The following is a 10,404-nucleotide window of genomic DNA, read 5'->3' as shown; positions in this document are numbered from 1 at the left end:
TGCGGGAAAGAGATGGAGAGATATAGCATAAATAAAATAAAAGCTCGTGAATCAAAAAAAGAGTTATTTTAGAAGTCTGACTGTTTTAATAGTTGATTCGAAAACTTGGGGCCTTCCATGCCTTCAGGGAGGGTTCTAAACTGCTCCGACTATTTTTAAAAGTAAAAATAAAAAGATTGCGAGTGGTCGAGAAAATTTAATCTGGGGACCGTGAGAACTTTTGAATGCTGCGAAAAACTTTGGTTTCTTATTTTTTCTTATGTATTCTGAGCTTAATAAGGTTTTTTCGGGTTTTTCATATGGATCGAGTGTCTTGAGGGAGATTGATTTCCTTCTAGGAATATACTGTAGTGTTTTTGTTGCTGCTAGGAGGAATCGATAGTGATTCGATTGAAAAGAAATGTTGGCCCATAGAATAATCTGAACACAAGAGCCATGTTTTCTCAGTAGAGTAGAAAACTAGAAGTAGTAGTAGTAGAATGGTATTGACGTGCTAGTGCCTACTGCGTGTGGTAATGGCGGATATCTCTACCGCTGCAGCCGCTGCTGCTGCTGTTTCCGAGTTGTGTCGTCGTCAATGTACTGACTAGACTATACAATCAAGGCCTCTCGGCCTGGTATCGATTTGGGGGGGGCCCCATATAGCCTTAGATGTACAGCGCGCTGTATAGCGTATAGATTGCGCGATATATAGAACGCAATATAATGCGCGTTTTCTCTACTTACATCCCTATCTTGCACACACTCCATTATCAGGCGGCAGTATAGGAAAGAAGGCTGGCGTATACACAGCGTGAACAACACACACTGAACGGTAATGATTTATCGATATGGTCTGCTGCTGTGGCAATAATAATAAGGCTGACGGGGATCCGAGCTTCGACTCTATATGGCACTCACCCAGCGGGTTGTTTAGAAAGAGGCCAAGTCCCCCCCCTGCATATTTAAAGATAAACAGGGACGACGCCCGTGCAACTTTGTTATCATTACCACTGCGACGATCTATAAATCCATTGCTGCATTTTCTTTTTCTTGACGTAACTCTTGGCTATCGGCCTTCTTTTTTTGCCCACGCACTCGTATCTGATATTGACCTGTTTATTTTTATTCTCAAACTTGTTGAAAGAAAATTATATTGACAATTGAATTTTGCTGTTCGGAGAAATGTTGAGAAGAGAAATGCGTCAGACTCTAGAATGAACACAGTTGCTGCTGCTGCTGAGGGATGTAATGAATTAATGATGCATTCTCAATTAGGCGCTCCATCCGTGTATAGTAGAACACGTCGGTGGATAGCTGGGCAAAAAAAAGGAAGAAAAGTCGTTCAGCATTTGGTCGGTATGCGGGCCTTTCCCGTCTAGAACTAATCGAATCTATATGCCGGACAGGGCCACATGCATGATTGACTCCTTCTTGTCCGCGTCATACAAAAGGAGACGGCCAGAAAATGTCTACAGCCAAAGCCTTTTTTTTTTCTCCCCGTTATTTCCATTCAATGTGACCGGTTTCAACTTTCAGACTGCTGGATCTTTTCAGACATTTCTTCGCCTTTTCAATCAACGGGGTACAAGTCAGGTCAAATCATTCAATTTGATGAAAGCGGAGAAAGTTTTTGAGAATGATTAAACTCTCGCGCAGCGTGCCCATCTTTTTCATCTACTGCGAATCTTTCATCGATCCGACAATGGAGATAAATCAGATGACATTTTAAAATATAAAGAAAAGGGGCAATTTTTTTTTTAAATTCACCAAGTGGGAAGTTTATTTCTAGAAATGAACGATCGGTAGTTATTCAAACTTTACCAGGACGTAATAGAATGAGACTGATAATGCAGTTCATGTAATCAGCTGTTGAACTTTTAATCGATCTCTGTTGCTGCTCTTTCGCTGGCGAACTTTGGCATCTCTCGAATTTTTATTTTTTGAACAAAGAATAGATTCCAAAATCCGTTTCACTTTTTGCCGCTGCGCCATAACCGACTGAATATGGACAGATGTGTACTTTTGACTATCTAGCCCGCATCATTCTGTATTGCGGCCATTGTGGCAATGGCTGCTATTCCCAGAAATTCAGAACAATTTGGCGTTTATGTATACCTCCGTTCAGCGTCAGAACTGGCCTAAAATGCTGCAACTATGTGAAAAGGGGCTTTTAATGGAACTTGTATCGATTTGTATCCTAACAAAAGCAGAATTCAATAGTATTCCCAATACAACACCTTTAAAAAACGGGGAAATTTTTAAGCCGAAAAGAAGTTAAGGGACGGTAGTTTGTGTAACCGTTGCATCTGGTTCTATTTTTGATTGACGGTGACACGTAGAAAATAAAAGTTCAAACAAAATTGAATTTGACTCTTTCCATTTCCGCGTCCAACGGCGTTAATTTTAAAATCAAAAGCTTATAGACGCGGAAGAGATAAGATTTTGTCGAGTACGTCATTATTGAGATTCTCTCAGACTGACATCAATTTTTAACTTATCTGCAAAGGTGGCAGAGGCTTGCGCAGCTCAAAGTTACGAAAACAACTCAATAATGGAGATGCTAGAACTTTAGCCATGACTTACTTACCTTCTGGTTCCTGAATCGATAAACAAATAGTTGGGGGATCAGCAGGCAACTGCTGGCAACCTGTTCAAGATATTGACTTGGATTTTGTCTGGCGTGTGTAACCTATGGACTCTGTGATAGAAACACGAATCGAATGACATCCATTCCGCCTTCTTATCGATGTTCTTTGTTGGGGTTTACTGATAGAACACGGCCGCCAGACTGGCCATCTCAATGACGGAGGCGATGATAGGGTTTACATCGCGAAATAGTAAGAGACGCCATATAAAAAGGCGTCCGTTTTTTCCCTTTAGTCACTTCATTCGTTGCAGCAACTCGAAAAAAAACGGCCGAAATGTTGAAAGTAGCCATCGCTTGTGCTCTCCTCTTCGTCGCCGTCTCGGCCACACCTTACAGGGATTGCGGTAATTCTTTGAGATCATTATTGTTTTGTTTTTCACGCCAAGGATCATAGTTGAGAGGAAATTTCTCCATTTTTAATTGATTTGGCTTTCTTCGCACGATTCAGGATCGACCGCCGCACTGACCGCTGTGCGTGTCCCGGGTTGCAATGCCTTGCCTTGCATCGTCTACCGTGGAACTAACGTGACCGTCGAGTACGACTTCACAGCTGGTGTGTTCAAAATAGTCGATAATATTTTTATATATTGACCGACTAACGGTTGACTTTTATTCAGTTGATCCATCCAACACACTGACGACCGATGTTAAAGGCGTCATCAGCGGAGCAACTCTCCCTTGGTGAGCTGTTAATTAGACGCAATGTCGATTTCAAAGAGCTTTTTCATTAACAGACATGTGATTGATGTGTAGGCCCGGTCAGTTCCCTCCTGCTTGCGAAGATGTGAAAGTTGGTGATTGCCCAGTGGCAGTGGCCGAACCTATTACCATGGCAACTGTTCTGGTCTTATCCCCTGCCTTCCCTTCGGTAATTATTGCCGCCAAAGAAATATCGTTCTTTTTTTAGTTTTTAGTTCTTTCAATCATTCGAAACTTGTTTGTAGGTGAACGCAAAGGCAATCTGGACCCTCCGTAATGATAACGACGGTCCTATCGTCTGCTTCGAAGTTACTGTCACTCTTCTTTAAATTTTGTATCTCTACAAACAAAATTGTGGATTTAAAAAGAAAACTAAAATCCAAATGAATAAATCATCGTGAAATTAAATGCAGTAATCAGTGCTGTTTTACTAGCAAACTACACTTAATATATATAAATGTGAGGCTTGATGGTAATTCAATTTGAAAAAGAACAATTTCCTTTTGTTTTTCTTTCGTGTTATTGAGATTGAATTATTTTCTAAGAATTCATCGCGTCGGGTTTCCCATTTAGCGTGTGATAAAGGCGTCACGTCGTCACGAAATTATCTGTTTCTCTCTTTGAAATGGTATCAACTTTCGCGGATTTTCCATTGCGTAATCTCAGTATTAGTCAGTGGTTGAAATGTTATCAGATGAAGATACACCATATGAACTGATGACCACGCAGAACAACGCAGACTAAACAGTCCGCGAATGGAAACCATCGAATTCATAGCAACTTTCTGGTGAACTTGCATATAAAAGCTATGGCGAAAAATAAAATTGGATGTCAGTCAGACTTGGTTCTTAGCGCTGTTATTCCGTCTTCCATTTCTGTCTCGATTAATTCCAGTTCTCTTTGTGATTGAAATTATCACGATGGGCTCGTCGATGAAGTTATTCACTTTTACGTTTGTATTGCTAGCCTTAATCGAGCTAGGCTTCGGAGGTATTTGTCGTAATCCAGGGTCTTATCAAGGTTATGACGTATCCGATCAATTTGGTGGAAACCGAGGTGAATGCGTATCCTTTTATAAGGTGAACACTTTCTTCTATTTATTTGTCAATTTTTTCTTCGCCTAGACGCCTACTTACAACACACTTATTAATTAAGAAGTCTTAATTATAGACGTGTTCGGGAGATCATCGTCACACTTCGTCGTGGAGAAGAGGAGTACAAGTGAAAAATAATAGAAATATACCATACGGTACGGGAATAGCATCTTTCACAAATGGAAATCGTTACGTCGGGAGTAATTGTAACAGACCGCGTCCTTGTGGTCACGTTGCGATTTATGTTGGTCAGAATTCACAGGGGATCCAAGTCTGGGATCAATGGTCTGGAAAAAGTGTTAGCCAACGTACACTTAAGTTTGGTGGAAAGGGCTCAAGTAACGATGGAAATCAATTCTATGTCATCAACTAAACTGGTTTCCATTAAGATGTCTAAACCCAAGCCGACGAAAATGTTGTAGACCATTTATCTTGTAGTCGTTTTACAATAAGCTGAACTCGGGAATCCAAAGGATAGTGCATTAGTGCAATGACTGTCATCTTACCTGCTTATGTATAGTGTTAAAGAATATAATACATATGATAGAGCATTGAATAATGAGGTAAATTTTCAACTAAACTTTTGAAATTGTATTCGAGTTGCCATGTCCGTTTGACGCGCAATATATACTACCTTCGTCAAATTTATGTGTACTTCAAATGTCTTCATGCTTTTTTAAAGAAAACTTCCGGGTGCTCAAACAGAAAAAAGTAATGATTTTTTAATTGCAAATTTTTCTCACCAACAGTGGCGAAATTCTATTATATTTCAGCTGCGCAGACATTACTTTAGCTGCGCCTTTTTATTCTCTGAAAAAAGGCAAAAGAGTCAGAGAAATGAAATCATCAATAAAATTTTAATTTATTTGACTAATTTTGTGCCTTTAATTGCAGTTTTATTTAAATTAAATTAAATTTTTATTGTAGTTTCTAGTTTGACACTGACTTAAATTCAAAAATACTGTAGGTTGTCATGAATGCAGACAGACGCTTTTGTCGTCTGCTAATCTTCACTTCACAAAAAACTTGTTTACATTACATAAAAATTCGTCTCGTATTTCGTACCTCGTGAGATAACCGGATCGATGGGGGACAGCACTAATAAAGTAGTCTGTGTTTTAACCTTTTTATGTGGCGTATTTGTTGGCTACAAACTGAAAAGTTGGCGGATTGATTGGCTTAAACACCGAAGAGAGAGACTCGCCAACAAGTTACTAGCAACTCAGAAGGAAATTGAATTGTTGTCCAAATCTGATTAAGTCAACTGTTTAAAACTCATCTACATTTTTTTTTTGTCATGAGTAAAGTAGAACCTGTTGTAGTGATTCATGGAGGGGCCTGGGCGATTCCAGAAAAAATTTGTGATGCTAGCAGAAATGGGGTCAAATTGGCTGCTAGAAAGGCTTATGAAATTGTGAAAAATGGTGGCTCAGCTCTTGATGCTGTTGAAGCTGCTGTGATTCTTCTTGAAAATGAACCCGTCTTTGATGCTGGGAAAGGATCATGTTTAAATGCTGCCGGGGAGATTGAAATGGATGCTTCTATTATGGATGGCACTTCCCTTAAAGCTGGTATGTACGTCTTACATCTTACATCTTTTTCATTCTGTGTTAAAGTATTTTAATTTTTCTAGGAGCAATTGCTGCAGTGACTAACATCAATAACCCAATTAGTTTGGCTAGAATGGTTATGGAAAAAACCGATCACTGCTTGCTTGTGGGGGAAGGAGCAAATATGTTTGCCAAAGAATGTGATGTGCCTAGTGTGGATCCATCAACTCTAATTACTGAAGATTGTCTGGAAGAGTGGAAAACATTTCAAAAGTATAAAAGTGCTGTCGATTCTTTGTTTAACAACCAGTGAGTATTTGACATTTTATGAACTGTTGGAAATTAGATGATAATAATTCATATTTTAGAATCAACTCGTTGACGATCGGACATGACACGGTTGGGGCTGTTGTTATGGATTGTAATGGTCGAATTGCTGCAGCTACATCAACTGGCGGCATCACTGGTAAAAGGGTGGGTCGAGTTGGAGACAGCCCTCTAATAGCTACGTGATCCTGGCGATTAATTTTTAGAATTGTTGCTCAATGCATTTTTAATAATGATTTTCAGGTAGCGGAACCTTTGCAATCGATGAAATTGGCGGCGTGTCCTGTACTGGTCATGGGGAGTCTATTATAAAGATATGTTTAGCTAAACACGTAATCTGTTTGATGGAAAATGGTAAGAATTTACAATGTATTGAAATGTAGCAGATAAATACGGTAAATTTTGTTCATGTGCTATTAGGAATGAACGCTCAAAATGCTGTCGAACAATCCCTTCAATTTATGAATTCAAGGGTAAAGGGAGCAGGCGGTGCAATTTGCATAAGCGCTTCCGGTGAAGCTGCTTTTCACTTCACCACGGAACGTATGGCGTGGGCAATCGCCAAGGCGAATGTCTTATCATGGGGCCTCGACCCAAATGAACACAACACGGAAATGATGTCGTGAAGAATAGCTGCCATCATCTGCCTTTGACAACTAAAGTTAGTGCAAAATTACCCAGACAATTTAGGTACGTGGTGGAATTCAGGGCTGGGCTCAGTTTCCCTTTCTTTTTTAAATTCCTATTGTGAAATCGGGAAATTAATATAGTGGAAAAAAATATCTTTTCGTTTACTGTGGCCTTGAAGTTGTATAGTCATGTGTCAATTTTAAGCACATGCTTTCGTTGAATTTGCCGTCTTAATATGGCAGTGTTTGTTTTAGACAAAAATATTAACATTTCGAATGGCCTTGTGTTACATGTGGTTTTAGAATGGACTGATAACTAGGCGGCCTTCAGATCAAAGAAATCGACTAAAGGCTCTGTCGGTCGATTCCCTACTTAGATATTCATCAAGGTTGAAGGTACCCGTATCCCGGGATACGGTCCTAAGACTCCTAACCGTGATTTTTAGCCATGTATCAACTATCAAGTATCAGATTGGTAGTTAGAACAAAATAAGTGGTTGAAAGAACTGGTTGTGTCTGTTTGCAATGGACTCGTCAACTCCACGGAATTTCTCGTGGTTGGAGGATGGTAAGATTGCCGCCTTGGCTTTCCCTGATAAGCGCGAAGATTTGGAATTTCTTGCCAATCAAGGCATTCGATATCTCGTTACTTTGACCAAAGAATCGAAACCACGCGTGGAAGAAGTTCCGGCATTAATTGGCATTAACATTTGTGTTGATGATTACTGCACTTTCACGTTGGAGCAGGTTCAACAGTTCATTTCAATTTGTGAGAAGGCTTTGGAAAAAAAAGAGGTACTCGAATTATTCATTTAAATTTTGAAGTCAAACTTAGTTGGATTAAAGGCCTCTAAAATGTCCGCAACGCTATCGCAGGGTGTTGCGGTTCACTGCCGTGCTGGGATTGGGAGGACTGGAACCCTACTTGCGTGCTATCTTGTGAGATTTAAACAATTAAAACCAGAAGAAGCTATTCTGCATGTAAGAACTGCGCGACCGCACTCGATCGAAACGCTTGAACAAGAGAAAACCGTCGCTGATTATTTTAAATTTTTGTACCTAGAATAAGCCTGTTAAACACAAACGAATGAGACGTTAACTCTTTACTATGCGACTAACAATTTTTTTTGTAGAATGTGGAATGTAAGTTGGTGGGGGGGGGGGGACAGCGGCTTTTGAAGCTTTCAAGTTTGAAGAGTGTACGTCTCTACGATGCATTTTAGATAGGGCGCCTACCGGTACTTTTTGATGACTAAAGCATCGAACTTTGATACTTACACACCTCTTATCGAACTCTTAAAAATTCACTGTTGGAAACGATGTTGGGGAACTTGTTAGGTAATTTGTAATTGATTTCGTAACATTTTCGCATGCTATATATCTTGTCTTCGACGCTTTTTTTTTCATCTTGACTTACGACATTTGCACGAAACTTGCCTTAATTCATTATTGAAATTTTTTATTTTGAGATTAATTAATAATTATACATATTTTTTTACTGTTGGTGAGATGCAATACTACCGCAATACTAAACGTTGAAATCTGGCTGTATAGTTTGAAATATAACCGAATAATGTTATCTGTCAAAAGAAGCCTATTCAGATAAATATTTGACGATTCGTCATGAGCGGCGTTCAGGCGCTTAAACTTGCTGATGGGAAGTGCGCATAATTTTAATGAAAATGACTTTGCTTTCTATTTCTGTCACCTTATCCCTATCATAATTTTTTTAGATTATTTACTATTCTGAAACAAAGTAAAGGTAAGTACAATAATCTTAAAAAACTAGAGCACATAATACTATTTTAAATCAATGCATACTGCGCGGTCATAAATTACCTGAACGATTAATGTAGCATTCTCTTCAATTTTCCTGTTTTATCGCCAAGCATTCGCTGAAAAATTGTAATGAGTGTTAAGATTACAGTTAAATCCTTAGTAAAGAGACACCTCACATACCGTAATAAGGTGCTGCGTTACACTCAACGTTATTATGGATTTGAAACAGAAACGCTAATGTCAAAACATAAATTGACACGATTGATGCTTTCACCCAGGAAACATAACGAGATTGCCCTATTGAACTTTGTGAACTCCTATGCTATTACGAGTGGTCCAGTGATCCATGGAATACGGAAGAGATAATAGTTTAAAAAAAACGTGTCTAACTTCCGCGTGTCATGGAGAATAATACAGAGCTGTCAGAATGATACCGATGACGTTCAGCGATAAGTTCTATCAAATTTTGACGTTCTAGTGAGGAGCGAATTGGTTCCCGAATCGATAAAACTGTGACACAACTCACTTAAGAAATTGGCCCATTTTAGACATTACGCCAAGTAAGTAACTCAAAAACAGACACGAGCAGAAAAACTTCCGCATCCTTATCAACAATGTAATGTGCACTTTGCCGGCCGATGATCGGTATAAAATGAGAGTAATTATTGCCGTTACTTCATTCGCTTCAACCTCGAACGAAAACAACCATCGAAATGTTCAAGTTAGCCATCGCAGCCACTTGTGCTCTCCTCTTTGTCGCCGTCTCGGCCACTCCCTACAGGGATTGCGGTAATAGCTTTTTTTCTTTAAATTTTTTCTTTTTTAAAAAATCAATTTTAGTATTTAGTGACTCAAATTAGCACCGAATTATTTTTCCCTCTAAACTAATTTTCTCTTCTTTCTACGGAATTAATTAGGATCGACTGCTACATTAACGGCTGTTCGTGTCCCAGGCTGCGACGTTCTACCCTGTATCGTCTACCGTGGAACTAACGTATCAGTCCAATATGATTTCGTCGCAGGTATCTATTCTACATAATAAAAAATTAACTATTTTTGTGACTTACTAAAATGAAAAAATGCTAAAACAGTTGACTCTACCAACACACTGGATAGTGATGTAAAGGGCGTGATTGGTGGCGTTACTCTACCTTGGTATGCGTGATATTAATATAATATTATTTAGGCTATTAAAAATATGATTAATTTACTAACAATTAGGCCCGGTCAGTTCCCTCCTGCTTGTGAAGATGCAATTGTTGGCGACTGCCCAGTTACCGCTGGCGAGTCTATGACTATGTCAACTATTCTGGTGCTATCTCCGTCCTTCCCTTCGGTGAGTGTCACCTGGCTCTTGAATCTTGATTCACTAAACACTGCACTATAAATTGAAAAAAAGAACGAAAAATTTTACATTTGAATCTTATTAATTTACAGGTGAGTGCTAAGGCCATCTGGAACCTCCGTGACGATAACGGCAATCCTCTTGTTTGCTTCGAAGTTACTGTTAAACTTCTGTAATTGGACGTAGCCTAGTTTTGTCGAAAATATTGACTGATTTCTGAGTAATACGGCTCTGAATAAATTTCCTTGTAGTTCCTTGAAGCTGGCTCGTTTTTTTTTTGCTTTCGTTTGAATTTCGGTCACATTTTTTTGGCTTTTTTTATTTACAGTTCTCTCGATTGCAGTAAAAATGG

At 39.1% G+C, this 10,404-nt stretch overlaps 3 protein-coding genes and 1 long non-coding RNA gene across 4 annotated transcripts; all 4 read left to right on the top strand.

The window, feature by feature from the left end:
* The first annotated feature begins 2,809 nt into the window (after positions 1–2,809).
* On the top strand, positions 2,810–3,692 carry LOC124192896 (NPC intracellular cholesterol transporter 2 homolog a-like). The gene is made up of 5 exons (XM_046586445.1): positions 2,810–2,973; positions 3,078–3,182; positions 3,247–3,310; positions 3,383–3,497; positions 3,574–3,692. Exons 1-5 carry the CDS (start codon positions 2,904–2,906, stop codon positions 3,655–3,657), a joined length of 438 nt encoding a protein of 145 aa, XP_046442401.1. The 5' UTR covers positions 2,810–2,903; the 3' UTR covers positions 3,658–3,692.
* Positions 3,693–4,141: 449 nt separating this feature from the next.
* On the top strand, positions 4,142–5,066 carry LOC124192898. Its single transcript, XR_006873922.1, has 2 exons — positions 4,142–4,407; positions 4,499–5,066. It is a non-coding gene; the product is annotated as an uncharacterized LOC124192898 (long non-coding RNA).
* A 344-nt stretch (positions 5,067–5,410) lies between these two features.
* Positions 5,411–7,081, top strand: LOC124191904 (isoaspartyl peptidase/L-asparaginase-like). Its single transcript, XM_046584943.1, has 5 exons — positions 5,411–5,993; positions 6,056–6,281; positions 6,341–6,475; positions 6,541–6,653; positions 6,720–7,081. The coding sequence occupies exons 1-5, from the start codon at positions 5,720–5,722 to the stop codon at positions 6,923–6,925; spliced, it is 954 nt and encodes a 317-aa protein (XP_046440899.1). The 5' UTR covers positions 5,411–5,719; the 3' UTR covers positions 6,926–7,081.
* A 2,253-nt stretch (positions 7,082–9,334) lies between these two features.
* On the top strand, positions 9,335–10,312 carry LOC124191906 (NPC intracellular cholesterol transporter 2 homolog a-like). The gene is made up of 5 exons (XM_046584945.1): positions 9,335–9,496; positions 9,625–9,729; positions 9,799–9,862; positions 9,929–10,043; positions 10,145–10,312. The coding sequence occupies exons 1-5, from the start codon at positions 9,421–9,423 to the stop codon at positions 10,226–10,228; spliced, it is 444 nt and encodes a 147-aa protein (XP_046440901.1). The 5' UTR covers positions 9,335–9,420; the 3' UTR covers positions 10,229–10,312.
* Positions 10,313–10,404: the final 92 nt, after the last annotated feature.

Source organism: Daphnia pulex, chromosome 4 (genome assembly GCF_021134715.1).
Source record: "Daphnia pulex isolate KAP4 chromosome 4, ASM2113471v1".
NCBI lineage: Eukaryota > Metazoa > Arthropoda > Branchiopoda > Diplostraca > Daphniidae > Daphnia > Daphnia pulex.
The sequence above is the reverse complement of the archived record's forward strand: the minus strand, read 5'-3'. Positions and strand labels throughout refer to the sequence as shown.

Coding starts and splice junctions, on each gene's coding strand:
- LOC124192896 (XM_046586445.1), top strand. CDS start 2,904: ATGTTGAAAGTAGCCATCGCTTGTGCTCTCCTCTTCGTCGCCGTCTCG. Junction 3,311..3,382: donor AGCGGAGCAACTCTCCCTTG/GTGAGCTGTTAA, acceptor ATTGATGTGTAG/GCCCGGTCAGTTCCCTCCTG. Junction 3,498..3,573: donor TATCCCCTGCCTTCCCTTCG/GTAATTATTGCC, acceptor ACTTGTTTGTAG/GTGAACGCAAAGGCAATCTG.
- LOC124191904 (XM_046584943.1), top strand. CDS start 5,720: ATGAGTAAAGTAGAACCTGTTGTAGTGATTCATGGAGGGGCCTGGGCG. Junction 5,994..6,055: donor TGGCACTTCCCTTAAAGCTG/GTATGTACGTCT, acceptor TAATTTTTCTAG/GAGCAATTGCTGCAGTGACT. Junction 6,282..6,340: donor GATTCTTTGTTTAACAACCA/GTGAGTATTTGA, acceptor TTCATATTTTAG/AATCAACTCGTTGACGATCG.
- LOC124191906 (XM_046584945.1), top strand. CDS start 9,421: ATGTTCAAGTTAGCCATCGCAGCCACTTGTGCTCTCCTCTTTGTCGCC. Junction 9,497..9,624: donor CACTCCCTACAGGGATTGCG/GTAATAGCTTTT, acceptor GGAATTAATTAG/GATCGACTGCTACATTAACG. Junction 9,730..9,798: donor CCAATATGATTTCGTCGCAG/GTATCTATTCTA, acceptor ATGCTAAAACAG/TTGACTCTACCAACACACTG.